The sequence below is a fragment of the Polyodon spathula genome, chromosome 23, assembly GCF_017654505.1.
Source record: "Polyodon spathula isolate WHYD16114869_AA chromosome 23, ASM1765450v1, whole genome shotgun sequence".
Classification (NCBI taxonomy): Eukaryota; Metazoa; Chordata; class Actinopteri; order Acipenseriformes; family Polyodontidae; genus Polyodon; species Polyodon spathula.
This window is the reverse complement of record NC_054556.1, coordinates 24,119,869-24,141,547: the sequence shown is the minus strand read 5'-3', so window position 1 is coordinate 24,141,547 and position 21,679 is coordinate 24,119,869. Positions and strand designations below refer to the sequence as shown.

General features: G+C 37.1%; 1 protein-coding gene across 5 annotated transcripts in view; it reads right to left on the bottom strand.

The window, feature by feature from the left end:
- LOC121298021 (extracellular sulfatase Sulf-2-like) overlaps window positions 1-21,679 on the bottom strand; it is an 89,173-nt gene that overhangs the window by 27,500 nt on the left and 39,994 nt on the right. For 4 of the 5 annotated variants that reach the window (XM_041224732.1, XM_041224730.1, XM_041224734.1 and 1 more), the window contains one exon: window positions 523-769. In XM_041224732.1, coding sequence (XP_041080666.1) covers window positions 523-697 — 175 coding nt within the window. In that variant the 5' untranslated portion in view covers window positions 698-769. Of the gene's footprint in view, window positions 1-522; window positions 770-5,917; window positions 6,084-21,679 lie in introns of those variants that run through there. The other variant, XM_041224731.1, reaches the window with a different exon arrangement.

Here is a 21,679-nt window from a genome sequence, read left to right as displayed (position 1 = left end):
GAAGCACAGTGTAACTATGCATAATACTATTGAACTGCTGTTTAAACAGAATCCTCATTCAGAGGTGCTTGATTTAGAAAAAAAAAATAGAAGCTGTTCCTCTACCTTTTATTGGCAAAACAACAAGTCCCTACTGTTTTTTTTTTCTGAACTTTATTTTCAATTAGATTCAGATGAAGCGGATTTTTCCTGCCACGGTGTTTGTAAGTTCACTTCCTGTGTTACAGGCAATAGGACCCCCACCTGCACCTTGCACTCCCTTTATTTGTTGCACACAGGAAGCGATGTGGGGTCAGGCAGTTTGTTACTGGGTGGAAACAGGTAATTTATATAAAACCCCAGCACAGGTTCACTGCAAATAGATTAAATGAACAGTGTGCTCAACTATCACTTGAATATCACCAATGAAGACAAAAAACAGACTGCTCAACTCAATTGTTCAATTTACAGATTGGAATTCTGGATTCTCTTTGACAGTAAATAGAGTTTGTATGTGTCTCTTGAGCCTTGCATAGAACTCACCCAGTTCAGTGTCCTGGTCATCAGTGAGGACGAGGATGATGTTGGGACGGATGTTTCTGCGGTCTCGCTGGGCCCGGCTTTTCTGACGCTGGTTTGAGAGGAGCACCGAGCCGTCGCTGAGAGACAGGACCCCCAGCACAAGGAGCAGCACTGAAGACAGCCTCAATGCTGCCATCTTGCAAAGAGCTCGACTCACTTCCTCAGGTGCAACTCAAGAGATTCCCTTTCTCCGCTTTCTGATGTTATCCTGGCAAGAAAATAAAAATAATGAAGAAAATATATATTATAGTCTCAGCTTTTTCTGACATTTGTGAATTTTAAAACTGAGCGAGAAATGGTACTGATGAAACAAAAATTCTTTGAATATAATGTTCACACCATGTATACCAAATTTACACATAAAGTGTCATTTTTTGTCCTTGTAAAAGTGTGTCCTAAATTTCTAAATTGCAAGACACTGATGTGTTTACAATTATATTGTGCATGTGTTGGCCCTACTACTGAAACATCTATCCTACACTATATGTGAATCCTCTTTTTCAGCAAGCGTACAGGGGTTAAAGGTTATCGCATTAAACCACTACACCACTTAAGCCCCATCAATGACCTTTCAGCCCTATTTTTTTATTTGAAATGAGAAGTTAGCCATCCATGTACCATTGAACAGACTGTACAAAACGTCCTATTTCTGTAGCTCTGGTGGGCACAAAATTACAAACAGATATCGCCTTCCATGCATGCCTTCAATTCTATCAAGTTTGTCTGTCACATTTCCAATCCCTCATCAATTCTTGTAAAGATTGGATATTTCCGTCCTCATCAGTTATTTTATTTTTTTTATTGGCAGGTATTAAGACTGACATGTTATCTGGCTTTGCTTCAGTAATTCATAAGCTGGCTAACAAAACCAAGGGGAATACACCAGCATTTTAGATTAACACCTGAAGACATGCTGGAAGACACCTGAAACGCCAATATCTGCTCTGTATTATTATCCCACAGTTGCCCAGCAACGTGTGGCCAACATTACCAGTAATCGCTAATTAAATGTATTTTAAAAACTTAGTTCCAGTGAAAGTGTGCAGCAAAATATTTAAATGATACAGCATATTGTAGGATGTATACTGAAAAAAAAAAACTTTTATAAAAAGCCTTTTATAATTCAGATATTGTATTATTGTTTACCTTTTAATGTAATAATAATTGCACATAATAATAATAATAATAATAATAATAATAATAATAATAATAATAATAATAATAATAAGAAAAAAAATAAAAATAATATGTACATTATTTCCTTTTAGAAAAAAGATCTCAAAAGGGAAATGGCAAGCCCACGTTTTCTGCATAACCCTAAAATGGATAAAGGCTTGTCCAAACATTTTATGCCCACTGAACACTGCATTGTTCACACTAATAATCCATTTAATGTACACCCATTAATAATGCATTAGCAAAGTATCACTTTCACTCGTGCACCTAATAATTATTTGTAAATACACACATGGGTGGCTTCTGAGATGGACCGTGAGTGCTGTGTTTTACTGGGATTAGCAGCTCAAAGCTGAGAAATAAATGAATGGAGAGGAGAAGGAAAATGCTAACCCTTTCAATATGGGGTTGTTATTTTAGATGTACTCCACATGTCTTGTTAGGGCTAGTGTTTCACACCCTTTTATACAGTTGAGGACAGTTGAGGAGATACAGATCTGTGTAGGAACCCATCAGTATTGCAAACAGTGAATAACTCTTATTGAAGATCTGCACTGTATCTAATCCCCCTCAGGCACTGTGCCACCAATGTCGCACCTGCGTTTTCACAGAGTTAAATATATACTATCAGTAACAGACTTGGGAAAGTCAGTCTTGCAATCATCCCAGCCCCACATCCGAGAAACCCAGATGTGTCCCAATATCCCACCATCCCGCTTCACTGATCAAACTCAAACCCCACTCTGGAGAGGGCTCTTCCAGAACTGGTGAACAGGGCTTCCACTGAGTTTGAAGGAGTAGGGAATATAAAAGTTGATTTACTTTGTATCAAGGGCTTTGAATTGCATTTAGTCTCTGGACCTTTAGAAAAGGACCCTTACGTTGAATTCCATTCTCCTGGTGACAAATTCAATACAAGTTTCTCATTGTGACGCTGCAGTGTAAGTGTTCTATAGGTGCAGGTACACATGCAATACACACACTCCAGCTTAGCTTCGTATCTTTAAGGCAGACCATTTGTTACCCTTATTGTACATACATGTAAATCTAGAGAATTGCCCGTCACATTTGTTACACACATTTACAAAAGAGCTTATTAACTGCAATACAACTGGACATACTTTGGTAGCTACTGAGAGTATAAGAATCTGGGGGCACGGCAAACCTACCTTCTCACAGTGGATATAAGTCGTGCTGATCTGCTTTTTCATGCAACTGAGGGCTCTAATTTTGAATTTGCAGTCGTAGCGGGGGATGAATGGTGCTGACATGTTTGTTTTTGTACAAAGTGGTTTAGTTTGACAAAACAGTTCTGTTAATTGAATAATTCTGCATAATCTACAGTATATAAAGCTACTAGTGAGTGTCAGAGGGGACCCCTGCTGTGAACGTTTACAAAAGAACAGAAGCAGGGCTAAAAATACTGGGCAAGCTTATCAGAGCTCATTAAACACTTAAAGACACTAATGTTAGCGTTTTACATCTACTTAGCAAAGCAAACCCCAGTAACCAACCACTTATTTTTTGTATAATTCACTTTCAGGGCTTGCCAATGCCTTACACGATGTATAAAACAAACATATGCCTGCAAAATGATTGAGCCTTTATTGTAGAATTTAGCAATTAACCCATCTGGCCCAACGTCAAAGACTTGTGGCGTGAAAGCTGTTGCTTTTCATCTCTGTTCTTCTTACAGAACGTGTAGCCTTACATGATAAAGACTACATGACAATTAAAAATGAAACGGGAAGCAGTTCTGTTCAAGAAGGCTTCCCTTTGAGCGCGGTGAAGACAATAAAAATGAATAAATACACCTCAAATTATTGTCAGTGTGAGTCCTATAGCCAAGTGAAAGCACTGTCAAAATCTAATACACTACTAGTGGCACTACTGTCTGTAATGGCACTAATACTGCCACCCCCGTATTAAATAAATTGCACATAAGCTGCAGTAGGTTGGTACAGACAGCTGACTGCAATTTAACTACAGTACAGTTCCACACCCAGGAGCACTCTGTGCACATGGACACTGTGTTTAAGGGTTTTGTGAATGTACAGTACTGGTTGTAAACACTAAGGGGCAATGGCATGGACTTCCATCAAGTCTACTCAGACATGCGAGTGCACACCAATGCTGACCTGAAGAACAGGACAGGAAAGGACAGGACAGGAAAAATATAAAAAGTCACAGGATTATACTCAAGACAACTGTGGCAACTCAGTGAGCCACTGTAATAACGCATTCATAAAAACAAAATAAATATTATATCCACATTCATTCTGCGCGCTCATTTACATTTCACTAAAAAAAAAAAAAAAAAAAAAAAAAAAAAATCCCAATGAATTGAATGGGTTTGAAGGCTGCCCATTTCCCAGCTGTGCTCAGCAGTACATTAAGAACTTGATTGACATCCCTTGATAGCTTCACACAAGTGGTTTTCAAAGCTTTGCTCTACACTATTGATAAAGCAGTGGAGGAGCTAAAGCCACTAACATCCACACGCTGTGCTGCAATGCTCTGCTATTGTACCGCCTGATAAATCTGCATTTGGATTCAGCTCTCAAAAAGCATGCACACTCTTTCTTGGATATCTGCTTGCCAATTTGATAACGATTAGCTAAATGTTTCCATTGTGTTGCCTCATGTGTAGGACAGCAGGACAGATCCCGCTAAAATCTAGGGACTGGTGTCTTGCTGCATGTTTTCTTTATATAAAAGACGTCCATACGGAATTCCATAAAATATTAACGCCTGATATAAACCTGCCAGTAATAACATAAAGAAGAAAAATCAGAAATTCAAAACGACACGTACTGTACTCACAACATTTAAAATGGAATATAAAACCAATTAAATATTGTATTGAAATACCTCCCCCCAGAGCTGTCAACTTTATTGTCTTCATATTAAAAAAAAACAAAAACATTTTTTAGCAGTTATTATTACTGTACCATATCTAGCCCTGGGTGGAAAAAATAGTGTCGTTCAATTTATTTAAAATTTTCACAATATTAGTAAATGCACTATTTCTTTATTTACTAGAATTGGCTCTTGTGGTAGCTTGTTATTTTTTGTCTTCCAGTCTCTAGCTGTTTGCTTTAGTAAAATGTACACATTTGCTTACCATGGGTACTCAATATAGCTGTGTAACTATATTTATAGTTATATTAAAAATAAATACATAAATAAATCTTCCAGCACAATAGCCAGCAATGAGGAATTGTCCAAGCATTAACTGTTCATGTCTGGTACAATTACGTCAAAACTCGCTTTACACCGAATGGAGAGTCTGTATGATTCTGTACCAACAGCATAAAAAACACTTGCCTTAGTACAAGTGTGCATTCACATCTTTTTCAACAAACCCTTGGAGCAACAAAACTATTTCTCTTCATCAGAGTACAACTATTCCCCTTTCTTTACATGCATGGGGGGAAAATGGTCAATTAAGAATGCTGGTTGAGCTTTATTGTAACCTGACAACAATTACCGGTAATTACAGTGTAATTAATGAGAACTGGGGAAAAAAAAAACGTAACATAAGGTTAGATTGGGGCTAGGATTATGGGTAATACAATGAAATTCTACTTTAAGTAATATCTTATAATAATGGTAATTGCTGGTAATTCGAGCCCGTTTAATATAAAACATTACCTAATGTTGGGTTTAGACATTCACATTTACATTATTATCACAATACATTTAGCCCTTTTCTCACTTTTTGTGATGAGGTCCAATGTCAACGCTTTAGAAAACGCCGAGCTGTATATCTGTGGACGATATATAAACCACACCATCAACCGTAACACCTGAGCCTTCAGAGCTAGCACCCTAGCACAGTTCCACTGCCCTAATGCTTTAGAGTTCATTTAAAAACGAAGAGGATTAAACATTCCTGTGTACTTGGAGGGACCGTGTACCTCAGAACTCAAAATCTCTATACACTTATAAAATAGATCTAATAATCCTCCCAGTAAATCATATTGTTCCATATACCGTGCAGCACCGAAACAAGCATATTGAAAGTACTGTCCCGTTTTAAAAGGGAAAGCTAAGCATGTCATTCTTAAACCAAGCGGAAACAAGCCTTTACTGTAGCGGAGGCGCTCTGTGTGAAAAAGAGAAGAGAAGCACTCCTCTAACCCAGCAGAGACTTCACTTGAAACATTAAACTTCTTACCTCAATTGGAGCAACAGCAGTATTTCACTCAACATTTCCATTTCTGGGCATCCCACTAATAGCTAGAGAAGCTACGGGTCCATTGCGTGCTGCGCGATCCAGGCAGCAGCGTGCAGAGTGAAGAAGAGAGTCAGTCTCTCCAGCCTGCTGCTGCTGCTGCTCTCTCTCTCTCTCTCTCTCTCTCTCTCTCTCTGTCTCTCTCTCTCTCTCTCTCTCTCGCCGACGCTTTAATTCCTATCTAATCTCAGAGGGCTGATGTACCCCAATCTTGAGGTTTGCTGTTTTCAATGTACTAGTTTAATATCTGCCTATTCACACACACACACACACACACACATATCTATTTCCATCACGGGGGGGGGGGCTTCTTGACTGTATGGGATAGCAAGCAAGGCTAGTGGAGCTAGCGGATATTGTATTGACACATTACATATAATGTATAAAAAAGTTTTTTTTTAACGCCTTGGCTTCATAAACCAAATCGCACAGAAAGTGCACCAGAGTAGTCTTTATTGGTTAATCAATGTGTTTTTACACTTTTTAATGTCAGTTTTCGGAAACTGTGGTAAATGATTGTTTAAATGTTTATGCACAAATAAACATAAAACAAACAAACAAACAAAACTATGGACTGCTAAATGAAGAACTTCACATCTGAACAGAAAGGAAATAGACTGCTGCACCAGTCAATAGCTTCTGATGAATCCTCTCCAACAACCCCTAGCAGAAAGATTAACATGCAAATTGCTATCCCGGCACTTAATCGGACGTGCACTTGCAGATTAATGCATGCATAATTGAGTGTTTAAGTGATTAATGGGTTTCGCGCTGACACGGCTGCGGATCTGTACTGCAAATGTGGATTTAATGAACCTTTGGTGGTGAAATAGATTTCTGCCGTAGGAAAGCTATTTCTTTGATTGATAAAGTGTAATTTAAAATGATCTGTTCTTGGCAGCGCAACACGTTTTCTTTTTTTCTCAGGGTGTGCAGCTATGGACAGGACGAAACTGGTGTGTCGGTGTTATTTAGCACCGCAATTTTGAGGCTATGCAACTTCATACCCCTAAACTAAGATCACCTATTGACGCACACTGTAAATACATTATTGTCTGCAGTAATTCTTTCTGCCAGCATTATCAGCCTGGCTTCTTACACAATAACTTGAAGTGGATGGAACAATTGGAAAACCAGTGTACCCATCAACCCCCCCCCCCCCCCCAGCACCCCCTGTTGGTGGATGTGAGAAATATTTCAGAATGAAATAACACAAAGAACAAATGTATTATTTCTTACAGCCACTAGGGGCAGAGTGTTACAATGCGACAGGTTAAATGGTTAAATTTGAAATCGATACCCGATTCTTATTATTATGACTATATTATTTATTATTATTATTTCTACTTCTTGATGTTGCATACTTCTTTCTGTTTTAACAGACATATAAAATCACTTTGAGATAATGTAGTATGGTGCTAGGCGCTATATAAATAAAATATATTGAAATTGAATTTAAATGAACAATAAAAACGCCTTAAATGTTATTTGATCACCTACGTGGAAAACAAAATAATCCCATTTTCTCTAAACTGTTTTTAGGCAGACAGCCCTGAAATATCAACCATGCCACATCTAGGACACACAAGCCGATGCATGTGTTTTAAAAAGCTAACTTTGCTTTTAAAAAAGCAGTTCTATATAAATCCATCTCACAGCAAGCCCTCCGGGCACATCAGCGTTCAATATGTACTACCTCAATAGGTCCCTGAAGTAAACTAGGTTTACAGTATTCAAATGTAAAGGTATCTAACTTAATGACATTGTTTCAACCGTGAGTCACTTACAGGTTGTAATTAAGACGTGTGGAAGTACAAAAAAATAAATAAATACAGATACAATAAAATGCTGCCCAGGCTTGCACAATACACAAATGAAAACCCCTTAATCTTATATTGTATTCAGATATTTAAAGGTTTGCGGTTTTCAAAAAACATACACGTTTGCAACTTGCTCTAAAATTTATTTATAAATGATGCTTGTGTAATTAACAGGGTCTCTGGTATCTTGTATATTGCAATAATAAATATTAAAACTGTGGTGCACGATGGCTCTTGTTTACTGGATAATTAGACTGAACTAAGCTTCTCTCTCCACCAGACTGATCTCAAGGATAGTGAAAACAGATTAAAGTGATAATACAATATTAGGGATAACAGAACTTCCTTCTTAACTCTTTCAGCACAAATGCACTTTACAAAAAGACAACGCTGCAATAAATAAGTCAATCATTTCAGTGTCTTCTATGGAAATATGTCCGTATTTGTTTCCTCTAGAACTCCTTAGAGGTCTGAGGGGGTTGAGAAATTCAGTTGTGTTTTTTTACATAACATGATTGTGTCCCTTGTTGCTGAATATTGTAATTGAACCACAAAAAAAAAAAAGAAAAAACTAAGTCTTTTATGCGCATTAAATCTATATATATATATATATATATATATATATATATATATAATATATTATATATATATAATATATATATATATGGTGGATCTCCTAATGGAAATCTGGTCTGAATAACAAGACTGATACAAACCACAAAGGTACAGAAAAACATACTTCAATCCAAAGACAGCAAATAGCTTTGTAAACACAGCTGACAGTACGGGAAATGCAAGGAAACAAGAAAGAAATGAAAAATAAAATGACAGAAACGTCTGAAGTTCAGTTTAATACAGGAGGAGGAGGGGAGAGTGTGTGAATGTTGATGTGTACAGGTAACGGAATATAACAACACTGAATAAATGTATTTGTCTATGTACTGTATGATCTGTATTATTATAATGTATTTAAACATATTCTGTGTCATTTATTTCAACGGCATGCAGCAGGATGTCACAGTATGTCTTTAAAAATCTCGAAGCTCGGGTTTTTCCTTGACCTCTGAACGATGTAACCAGATCTAATTAAACACACTGCCGACTCCAGGGCAAACACACCAGATTCAGAGTCGAAATCACGAGGGGTTTTATTTAGCGTCCTTGTCGTACCTGTTACTTTTGTTGCTGGGTCTGCATTCATCAACTTTGTTTTAGACTGTCACGGGAAGAGAGAAAACTTGCTGGTTTTCATTGAATTTACCCACAAAAGTCATTCAAATTCAAATGACACAGACTGGTCTCTTTGGTTAACAATATATTCTAGAACAAAATATTCATCAAGAGGGCTAGCTTGCCCCACGCTCTCTGTAGCCATAATTTACCTCAGGAACATTAAAACACAGCTACAATTGTAATTAAACAGGATTTTGAAGCTGGACCCAACTGCTGTATCCCTACAATTGAACCCTAACAAGTATACACTAGTACACCACCTGCAGTGTGAGGACTGAGGGGGTCTAAACACTGCAAGCCCCCCGGTTAGCATTATCCAATGGAAGGTCAATTCTTTCAAGCAGTCTAGATTACAAGGTAAGCAACACAATGGCAGTGCCCTCTACTGAAAATCTGTTCCTCCTCTTTGTGGATTCTGAATTGCTTCATTTTGTCAGGGAGTTGATTTTGTGCTTCCAAGGCTTTAGCTCTCCTGTGAGGCCAGGTTTACCTTAAAAAATGAGACAGATGCAGTCAGTTACGATAAAGTTTAATACTTGGGATATTGAAGAGGCCTCTCGGCTGACCTTCAAAAGGAGAAGCAAGCCCCTCAGTGGCTCCAATTCAATTTCTTCCCTTTAAAGCAGAGGACCCATAGTTGTAATAACATTTGTTTACAAAGAAAAGAACAGCCAAGGTCCTTGAGAGGACAAACATTAAGTGTAAGGAAGGGGCGATCTTTAAACACACTTGGAGCTGAGAGGAAGAAATACATCTTTCTCCTAGCCAACAAAAGCTCAGCTGGTATGGGGATAGTTCTGTCATGTCAGACTGAACATCTGGTACCACAGTTCAACAGCTGCATAAAACGAAAACAAACCCCATTATCTAAACAGCCAACCTGCTGAACTGACATTCAAAAAGGTCACTCGTACAATGAATATATATATATATATATATATATATATATATATATATATATATATATATATATATACACACACACACAGTGAAAACAGATTACAGTAATAATAAAATAATATGGATAACACAATTCCTTTTTAACTCTTTCAGCACCAGAAAACTTTATTAAATCATTCAGTCATTTTAGTGCCTTGTATGGAAATGTGTCCAATAGATATACAATGCAAAGAGAACTGTGTGAGTCTGTGTGAATGTACGCTACCATCTGGATTCCATCTCGAGCCGACGTGACTCAATTCATTGCATGGGTTATGACACGGCCTCTTGATGTTCTACATAAGGGATGACTGCGGATAATCTCCACACTTGTCCTTGTGGATAATCACTAGTATTGGTCTTTAATGTTGTTATGCAACAATTTTGAAATCTGAGTAAGCTGGGAAAACAACTAATAATTAAACCATACCATATTTTATTATTATTATTATTATTATTATTATTATTATTATTATTATTATTATTATTATTATTATTATTATTATTATTATTATTATTTATACCATAGCAGAATGTTGTTAAAAAAAAACAAAAAAAACATGGCAAACTTTATGAATTAAAACTATTCTCACTGTAGTAACAATTCTTTTCTTTGGCACACATATTGTTAAATATTTTTTTAATTGAAAAGAGAAAGAATGGTGTAGCTGCACACACAAACGGATGAGAATATTATTTTAAAAGGCTCCTTCTGTAGAAATCATTGAGAGACAGTGGAAGCCAGATAGCGAGTGTTCCTCATGACATAGTTCAGCACCTCAGGGAGCTGGCAGCAGAAGCAGAAACAACACAAAAAAAACTTGGAGATATCGAAAAAGAGAGTTTCCTGGCATTGCAGCTTTTCATATGATCTCTTTCAAATGACATACAATTTTCATGAAGCGCTCGTTAAGGTGAGGAGTGACAGGGAGCAGCCCTGAGGAGACGCACACTAACACAATCCACTCCAGCTGCATTCACCAAGCACTCATTCTTAGAGGAAATGGACAAGTCTACTTTAAGAGATGTATTGCTGGGATTCATCAGCATACTGGGATTCATTAAAGTGATACAATATCTACCTGTCTAAAAATATCTATCTATCTATCTATCTATCTATCTATCTATCTATCTATCTATCTAGATAGATATTTGCTAAATTCACATTCCCTTTAGTCTTCATTTACCTTTACATCTCATGAGATTTTTGTGTAGTGTACAGTGCCACCCGGTGGTTAGCTGTTTTAATTGCTGTTTTATGAATTAAATATTTACATAGCATACAGTGCCACCAGTTGTCAGAATGCTGTATTTGCATCCATCTTCTTAAGTCTACTTTTAAGTTTTCTGCACACCTCTAACCCTAACCCTAACCCTAACCTCTATCTACAGTCCCTACTTAAATTTCTATTATTATTTTAATAAGGAGGGCTTCTCTATACTATACATTCACATTTTGCAGTCTGTTTCTACTGCTGTGAAAAAAAAACCTTTTCTTTCCCAAACTATTGTTTTTTGATACAGTATAGGCAAACTTTATTAGGATACATTTCAATACTAGATAGATGTGAGACACCATCAATCCTCAATATATTTTATTTGGGCAAAAAGGCACAGTCAATACAAACGTTTCAGGCTTATTAAACAATCCTGGCATTCAGAAAACAAGATAAGGGATTCAAAATTGTGCATGTGCCTTTTGCCTTATTAACTGATTCAGATCCATTTCTGTAAGCTAAGGGAATGATTACTTTCTCTGACCCAGCTCTGTCAACTGTCCCTAAAATACAAAAACAGACTTTCTCCATACAAGATGATAGCTAGCCAGGAAACCTTGTGCCCTGATTTAATTGTGTACTTTTTAAGTAAATGTACTTTAAACTTTAGCTGAATGTTATCTTTTGTCGGATTGTAAAATATTTCCGCAAAACAGAATTATTTCTAAAATTAGTTCAGAAAAGACACTCCACAGATGTTACCAAATATGTAAATACATCCCTCGGTCCTCTCCGAGGAACAGTTAAAAACAGAAGAGAGATAAAAAAAAAAACCTGAAAAACTAAAAAACCTGTAAATGACATGTATCCATGGTTACACAGAGTTCTGCTTTAATCCTTTCAACACGAGGCTCAGTCCTATTTGCAAGGCTGAATCTAACACCCTGGCATTCCAGTTGCATCCTGCTCATTTGCTGGTATGAAATGCATCCCTGGGGACTTCATATCTACAGGGAAGCAGGTTCTGTTTGTTCATCACACAGTCCAATGGCTGTTGGCGATGCCAAAGTCAAACCTGTGCCTGGGCATTAATGAAGCCTGTCCTTGTTAGCGCCTTAAGATAATGAATCCTTTAACTAAGAGGCTTAGCTATCGCTGTCTCTATTGCAGTTATTTTAAGAACGGTCTCATAGTTTATGACATCACCTAAACCCAGATGGAATTATTTTCCTGTAACTCACTGAATCCAAGGGCGCTGGAACTAGGGGTGCTGGGGGTGCAGTAGCACCCCCTGGCTTTGCATGGCTTCCATCATATACAGGGGTTACAGTTACATTCAATGGCTTTCAGCACCCCCACTTTAAAAATTGTTCCAGTGCCAGTGACTGAAGCCCATCATTATTCTCTCTCTCTATATATATATATGTATGTGTATATATATATATATATATATATATATATATATATATATATATATATATATATATATATATATATATATATATATATATATATATATATATATATATATATATATATATATATATATATATATATATATATATATATATATATATATATATATATATATATATATATATATATCACACAGTATATATTACAGGCCAATACAAATGCAACAGGAAAACCATTATATTGGCAATATAGTAACAAGAAATCTTAATAGAATTCAGAGCAGACTAAGGTATTATTACTTTATCAGCAGTTGCATTAATATGATTTGAAACACATAAATATTGCGCAGTGGTCCTGACATGGCAGCGCAGTGCTAATGATAATGTACCATATGCACCTGTTTAAAATCCAGTTTACCTGCAGCTGTAGTGAGGGTTAGCTGAAGTCTAAATATGGTCTGCTCTAGCATAGACTCATGCCATGCCACTGCTTTTCAACTACCGACTCCATCTCTTTGAAAAGAAAGTATCTGCTGCTGCTGAATGCCCTACCTTTCTCTCCCCCTCTCTTTTTTCCATCATGTACAATGCTGAAACAATGCGGCTCAATATTAATTTGAATGTTTTTTTGTTTTTTTTTCTGTATGTGTGCACAGGCGACATGGGAGGAAGGCTGGTAAAAACATATTTTTCCTCTTGGGTAACTGATTGCCCACCAATGTCTGCCAGTGGAAAAATTACTCTCCAGTTTCTCTTTCCTTTTGGATAAAAAGGATACAAAAAAACAAGTTTGGCCCAGAAGAGAGCCCGGCGCAGGAAAAGACATCTGCTGCTGTTGTATAATAAAGTCATTAGGCAGGTGCCAAGAAAAAAAAAGAAACAAATGTTTGGAAATCTGGCAGTGCTTGAAGCTATGTAAATCTGAATTACCAGCTGAGGCCTTCCAGAGAGCAGCCTGTTTCCTTAGCTTTGTTGTAAACAATATCTGTAGAATAACGGGGCGGGACTCTGAAGTGTCTGCCTCCTTTTATACTTATATTGATGCCTTTCAAACTAGTTTGTGGGTATCCAATGGCAACAGAGTTTTAGGGGGTTAATTCAGCATTGTCATTTGAGCAGTTCTCAGGATTCTCAACACATGAAAACAACAGAAGGGTACTTTGGTGGGCAACAGCATTAAGACACAATTTCACAAAAGGTATGAAAAAAAAGGATGAACACAGATTTGTGGACAGCTCCAAAACAGCAAAAGAACTGCCAAAGTGAAATACGTACATACAGTAAAACTCGATGAAAACAAATATGATGGGTAGGATATAAACTGAATTATACAGCAGTCGGCAAACCAGATGGAGAAAAACTTTGAAAATATTTTCTATTATTTATTTAGGTTATTTATTTATTTATGTATGTTGAATTGGCTATATTTCAACAAAATATATAAAGTTGTATTTACTATCCAACCTTGCCTCACTTATTGTCTTGACTGATTCATATATTAAATATGTACTGCACACTCAGCCATAGTGAAAAATTATAGCCCCCTATCGGTAACAGTAGTCTTCCCTTGAGTCAACAATTATTTTACTATAGCACTCCTCTCCAGTCCATATTTACTATATATATATATATATATATATATATATATATATATATATATATATATATATATATATATATATATATATATATATATATACACACACTACTGTGCAAAAGTCTACATAACTTAAATATTTTTCTCAATACAGTGAATATTATCATTGCTTTATTATTTTAATTTTCTCTTAAAGGGGAAAGTTTAAAGCTGGTAATTGCTGATTTTGTAGCCCCTAATAGCCACAGTATCTCCATATACAATCTAATAACCAGTCTATTTGCTGTACAGCATTGTGCTGCTGCTTCAAATCCATTTGTCTGAAAGCAGGCCTGCTGGAGGATTATCTGTATTATTAGTTACCGTACCAAGGTAATGCGTTTAGAACTTTCTAATGGCGTTTGATTTTCAGGATCTGGACACTTGATCCACCCAGTTCTATGCTAGGCTGCGACAACTTATAGAGATGTATGTTGATATTTTATTACAATCCAGCACAATTCACAGAGTGCTTGAGTAGCACTTCTCTTTTCAATGTGCTGTCAAACACAATCACGTACCACATCCACAATAACTGATAGCGTCTCATCAATAAGACACGGCATGCCTATACAGGCTTTTTAATGATCTCTCTAAAAATCAAGTGCCGGTAATTTCTTTGGGAATTTCAGACTGTAAACTCAACTAATTACTGTGCCTTTTCTTTGCTTCAGTGCAGAATGTGTAAAATATTTAGCAATTAAATATTTAGCATAATAACTCTGGTTCTTCTATGAAAATGTTGGGAACCTTTTATTCCTTGTTCTAAACTCTCTTTCCTGGGGATGGAAAGACAGTTTAATCACGATCACACCCATGCCCTCACAGTATTGCTAGTTGAATTAGCACATGCAGAGATTACACTGGACCGGAGCCACTAAAACTTCAACACATTGTGGTCTATCTGTTCTACTGGACCTCCACCCATCATTTACTCTGCATCCAAGATTTAGGTTCTTTTTGTAAAATGCATCAGCCACAGGGTTGCCCTCAGAGAGCTGCTTTGGCAAACACTACAGCAACAGCTGTGCACAATCTGTAGCACAATTGAACTTGGAAAGACGCGTCCAGATTGAATAGGCACAGCACAATGCTGCCGGGAAAAAAAAAAAAAAACAACAAAAAAACCCTCACATTTTTCAGTTATATGCATAATGCAGCATTGTCTGGTACAGGCTATGCTTCCATTCAGTTATATTGTCCAGCAGTGAAGCGTAATGCACAGTAAGTTTGACATCTTGCCGGTAAGATTGCTTGTGTTAATAAGAGCTATGAATATGACTTGGTTATTTGATTTCTTTATTAAAAAACTGTTGCTTCCCCAGAGGAGCTAGTTATTAGGGCATTTTTTCATTCTTGTAGTAAAGCAGCTCTTTGTCTGATGAACAGAAATCTTCCTCCTGTGAACAATGTTATTATTTATGAGTATTTGATGTGTCTAGGACTGGGTTATTTATAACTGTTTTATTCTGTAGTGACCTGCTCAGATACTCTGGGACTCTATAAAGCTAATTTCTTTCCCTTGTTTTTAGATGGTATGTTATAATTGATGTACTAACCCAGTTTTGTTATTATATTAAATTCAGCCAAGGTTTGCATCTAATACCAAATAACAAGTAAAAAAACATGGTCTTAATAATCAGAAATGGACACTGTTATCCATTCCATAAGTCCTTATTAAAAACATATACATAATTGAAAGGTGCCATTGAAGTCTAAATAGCCTGAGCTTGGTAACATAATCAACCCCTATGTTTTTATAATGGTTTGCCATTGTATTATCTGTACTAGATAGTGTATTAGATATACTGTATGTAAAAAAAAACATAAATTAAACTGCAAACACGTAAGCACTTGTAGCCCTTGGGAAAATTCTTTCCCTCGAGTAATTTCACTTCTGACAAAACCAGGACACTGTGTAAATGAGACTCCTATCCCCTCCTTTCCTTTATCTTTTGATTTTTAAAAAAATTATTGTTTATACATTTTTCATGGAACATTGCTTTTTTTTTTTTGGACACAGTTTCATGGAAAACGCTGACTAAAGAAAAGCCAAGGACCTTATGCAAGGTCTTACAGGAAAGACAGAACTTTTTTGCCCAGCCATTAATAGGTATTGTACTACAGTTTTGTGGCTCTCCTTGAGACCTTGTTTGCTGCAGTGATGGGCTGGCTATTCTTAGTCCATGAAAGAATGATGAATCCATTATTTATGGTACCCGGCAATAAATCTCAGAGTTTAGCCCAAAGTGAGCACTCCTTACTGCATAGCTTCTTACATTACACTGTTATTCATCATGTTTAATCATTTAGGTCTGACTGCTGCTGCAGGAGTTTGGGGGCCCCATGCAATCTCGCAAGCGATTGATTTCCTCCCTTCTACTCTTTAGAACCAGGCTAAGGGTTTCGCTAGCAGTTAATCCCAAGCGACGTGCTGGAAGAAGGCAACGGACCTTTGGAAATGTCAACAAGCTGATAAAGTGCATTGTGATAAATTGAGATGAAATGCCAGTGGAGAAATTTAATTATGATGAATATCATGGTACTCAGGTGTCTCTTTTCATCTCCAAGATAAGGCTGATGGTCGGGATCAAGGGGGGGTTTACTCATGGCTTTTCAGATGAACTCACTCTGCTTCAGGCCCAATAGGCTGGCATTTGACAGACAGCACCCCTTAAAATATTTAACCCCAGTCGCTACCTTAAGCTTGGGTTTTAAGGTTTCCATGACAACATAGAGCAAGACAATCAAAATGCTAGTTCATGACTCCTCCTCCATGCACAGAAGAGGTGTGGCCACAACCACATCGGGACTAGTGAATAAATGACTTTTCTTGCTTGTTTTTACCACACTCCATTTGTCAACAAAATATCTAGGTCTTCCCTCCTCAAATATCTGCCAAACCATGTATTGAGCAAGTTACCATGTGATTGCATCAACTAACAAGATGTTGTTCACAAAGCCATTTCCATGTAATGCACAGTAGTGACCATGTAGAAGCAGGAACCATTGGTAATTATACAACTATTATGCACTAGTAAGACCTCAAAGAATAGTCTGAAGTGCTACCCGCATACCTATTCAGGGATAGCAGTTGTTCTGCATAGAGTATTTATCATTCCCAGTACTTGTGGGACTGCAAGTGGAGACATAAGGAAAAGCCTGTCTATTACACACATCAGTAGTAATGACACTCAAACAGCAGTGCAAAATGCTACCACCAGCATTACCAGAAGTGAGGTATTATAAATCACCTGATTAATTGTCATCATTTACATCTGTTTTAGTTCTTACCAGAGAACCAGACCAAGATTACTCAGCACAATATGCTACCTTCAAGCTAATTGCATGTAATGCACAGTAGTGACCATGTAGAAGCAGGAACCATTGGTAATTATACAACTATTATGCCCTCTAGTCTGAAGTGCTACCCGCATACCTATTCAGGGATAGCAGTTGTTCTGCATAGAGTATTTATCATTCCCAGTACTTGTGGGACTGCAAGTGGAGACATAAGGAAAAGCCTGTCTATTACACACATCAGTAGTAATGACACTCAAACAGCAGTGCAAAATGCTACCACCAGCATTACCAGAAGTGAGGTATTATAAATCACCTGATTAATTGTCATCATTTACATCTGTTTTAGTTCTTACCAGAGAACCAGAACAAGATTACTCAGCACAATATGCTACCTTCAAGCTAATTGCTGTCATGCACTGAAAAAGATGCTGTTTCTGCATGCTTGTGGGAGCCATATTTATTATAATTTACTCTGCATCCAAGACTGAGTGTGTATATATATATATATATATATATATATATATATATATATATATATATATATATATATATATATATGTTTTCTTTATAAATATGATGACAAAGCAGATTGTATTGTCTAGCATTAACTACACCCTGGGGGTCTCAAGCCACTCAGCCCTTTTATCTGAGCCTGATTCTCTTTTTAATCTGTCCCTTGTCCTTTGTGGCTTGAGTATAAGGTTCAGTGCTATGATTAAACTGGCACTAAGCGGTTTCAATTTGACGCTCATTTTCTAAGACTTGTACAGGATATTTTAAAAGGGTTTCTAGCTAGGTTTGTGAGATTCACAAAGCTTTCATAGATTTATTTTTTTTTTTATTTTTTTTTTAATGTAATGAGTTCATGTTTTGTATTTTATTAATACTTTGCTGTTTTTTTTTAAATGTGAAAATGGACATACATTGCCTATATCTAACGCACTGATATTCAGATCCTTCACAGCCTGGTGTTCCACTTTGTATACTGATCCTTACATACACAGCCCAAGGGGGTGGAGAGCACAGGGGCAGTGAAGTGAGCTTCCGAGTGCCTAGAGAAAGGGAGGTGGACTGACAACACTTACAGTGGTAGAGTCTCACTCCCCGACTTCCTAAACCAAACACACTGTTCATCACTCTTCAAGAAAACATAAAACTGGAACCACCAGCAGAGACAAGACAAATCAAGCTGCCCAAACTAACTACAAAACAATTATACAATAACAGCATACATAGTGTGACATTTTACAATGTGTAATAAGGCTTTGTCACAGTTCATATTAACTGACAAATTAAATTAAAAAAACAATTGTCTCTATGTAATACATCAAGATACAATAAAAAAAAAACAAAAAAAAAAAAACATGACAGGTACCTTGAAATTACAAATGGTGGTATCACAAAATGTGATTTGCATGTGGATATCGGTAACACTTTATACAGTCCATTACAGTGTATATTAAAATGGGATAAAACAATTTCCTAGAGAGTGGAGTTATAAAATGTTACAGCCTCCATACTTCATTTTTGGAAATTACTCTAAATATTTAATGGGATTATGCTTCAGCACAGCAGGGGCACACAGCCCTGCAAAGCGCGTAGGAGACTACTGCCATTTCAACAGGGAAAGAGGTCCATCATATTCAAGCGATGACACACCATGGGGTATCTGGTAGATCGTCAGTCTTCACCTCTTTCAAAGAAATAAAAAAAAGGTTTTGCTGCAAACAGTTTGGCGTAAAAATAGCGATAGTGCGAAATATCTCCTCCTGTCAAAGGTATGTCAAAATGAGTTTTTAAGTAAAACTGCTGCCTAATGAAACCTTTGGCTATTTGCCCAAGCTGTAATGACCTCAGGCTGTGAATACTATCTCCAGCAGGTCCCGTCTTTCTTCTCTGGCGCTGGAGTATTGATATTGTATCTCTTTTCAGGCTGTTAATGACTATGTCAATGAATAATGCATCACTGGATCTCCTCTGGCTAATTCTAATTGCTGTAATTAGACTGGGGCTTTATGTGTAACCTATATCGTTGACTTGAAATTAACCGACACGCCCATACAAACACACCCATGTTAAGAGCCTCCGGCAGACAAACAGCTGCATTTCAAGTTCATGGGCATCGCAGAACGTGCTGGGCTCATGGGAAGGAGGCTAATTTGGAGATTTGCTAGTCTGAATTACCAAGGCGCCAGGTAACTTGATAAAACCCCAGTGCAACGGGCCTCACACACTGAACTCCTGTCATAACAGTCCTCACGCTGACATCATCGTGACATCAGCTCGGCTCAGTCATTTCAAGGTTAGCTTGGTTTTTGAAGGTAAGGCTGAAAGTATCTAGAAAGGTAGAGATTGTTATGCATTGCATTTGGTTGTGCTACCAAACAGAAAAAAAAAAAAATCTTGATGCCAGTCCTCTGCTAATGCACTAGGTTCGCCTGAAGATTTGAAGTGAGCTGTAGACATTAGACTATGCCAGTTGTAATAACAATTACATTACAAGAACAGTGTTTATTTGTGCTATTACATTGTTTCCAAATAATGGGAGCAAGAGTTCCCTTATTGCTAGGCTGGAAGTTAACCTCCTGTTTGCCCATAAAATAGAGTTAATAAAACCACTGTAGGCACTCTTGTCATGGCGGGTAAGGAAGCAGGTACAATTAGCAGGAACACAATATTCTTTGTGGTTTACGATATAGCAATCACCGTCCAGCATCCAAGCGCCTGCTAATAAAGCTCTGAAGATCGTGAGCTGCTTTAACCTCTCTGGTGAACCATTCCTCACATCGTACCCTTTATTCCCAGCCCACAACACTCCATAAATCTGCTGGCAGATCAGATTAACAACATACTTTCTTACAGGACCTCAGTGATACCGACTGTCATAAACCCGTGACCTCTTTCTCCTGAAACATCGCCCCTGCACCACATCTACCTCATCAAGGCTGCGTATCATTATTCATTATTGCAAGTGTAGTCATCACTAGCTCCATATGCTTTAATTATGTATAGTTGCTTTCTGTAAATGTGATGAAGTAAGCAGTGTATTATAATCTGTTATGGTAGTGTTACTGTAGTGGACAAACATGTTTCAATTGTGTAATTTATCACAATATAAATAACGAGACTTCACACAAGTATGTGAGTATATACGAGATAAACATTAATATTAAGACAAATGGAAATTATTTACTACAATACTAGTAACGTAAGTATTGTTTCACAGATCCCTTGAACAGTGGCCGTGTTTAGATTTGATAATTCAAATCACATGTAACATTGAGTGTGAATCACTTCAATGTATAATATGTCAAAATGCCTATTTTAGTGATATAAAGGATGGTGGCATAAAGATCTGCCAACATTTTGTTCCTTCAGGCTCTTTGTATTCCTTTACCAGTCGGAAGCGTCACATTGGAGAAATACTGTAGCCAAGAAATCCTGAGCAAGCTGTCTGACTTTCTGCAGTCATCTTGAATATTGTATCAAATGCAGGGGGACATTCAAATGCAAAGCTAAGCTGATCTATTATACACAATGTATTTTCAAACACATTTGCATTCTTTCCCAGCAGGGGATAGGGTATTGTGGCTTCTTAAACCAAAGGTCATGATGTGAATGGCATACGTTGTATTTGAAGGCCCCCAGGGATTCCCAGGAGGGAGAATGATGCTCAGCAAATTCAAAATATCTGCGGACTGTAAAACAGTGTCTGTGATTAGTTAGAAGCGAAAGGAAGATTAACTGACCTTATCCAAACAAAAAATGGAATTAGAAAACTGGGCTTTTTATTAACAAATTTAAATGTGTAGCATGCCGTTTATTAAACAAACAAGATTAGTTTTAGAACACAAATGCTTCTATGGGGCATTTAATATTCCTATAGCTGGACTGCCACATCACACCTTGATTTAAATACATATGTGATATTAAACTATTTAAAAAAATAAAACAGACGGCTTGAAATATTTTTTTTTTTTTCTGTAAAATGCGTTTATGTTTTCCTAGAAGCAGATTTATTTGATGTTTATTTTCCATCTGCAGTATTCACCTATTCCCAATGCGGTGATGATTTCTCAGGCCAGGCTGTTAACAATTACACAGTTTTCTGGACAGCGGCCAAGCAGATACATACAGTACAA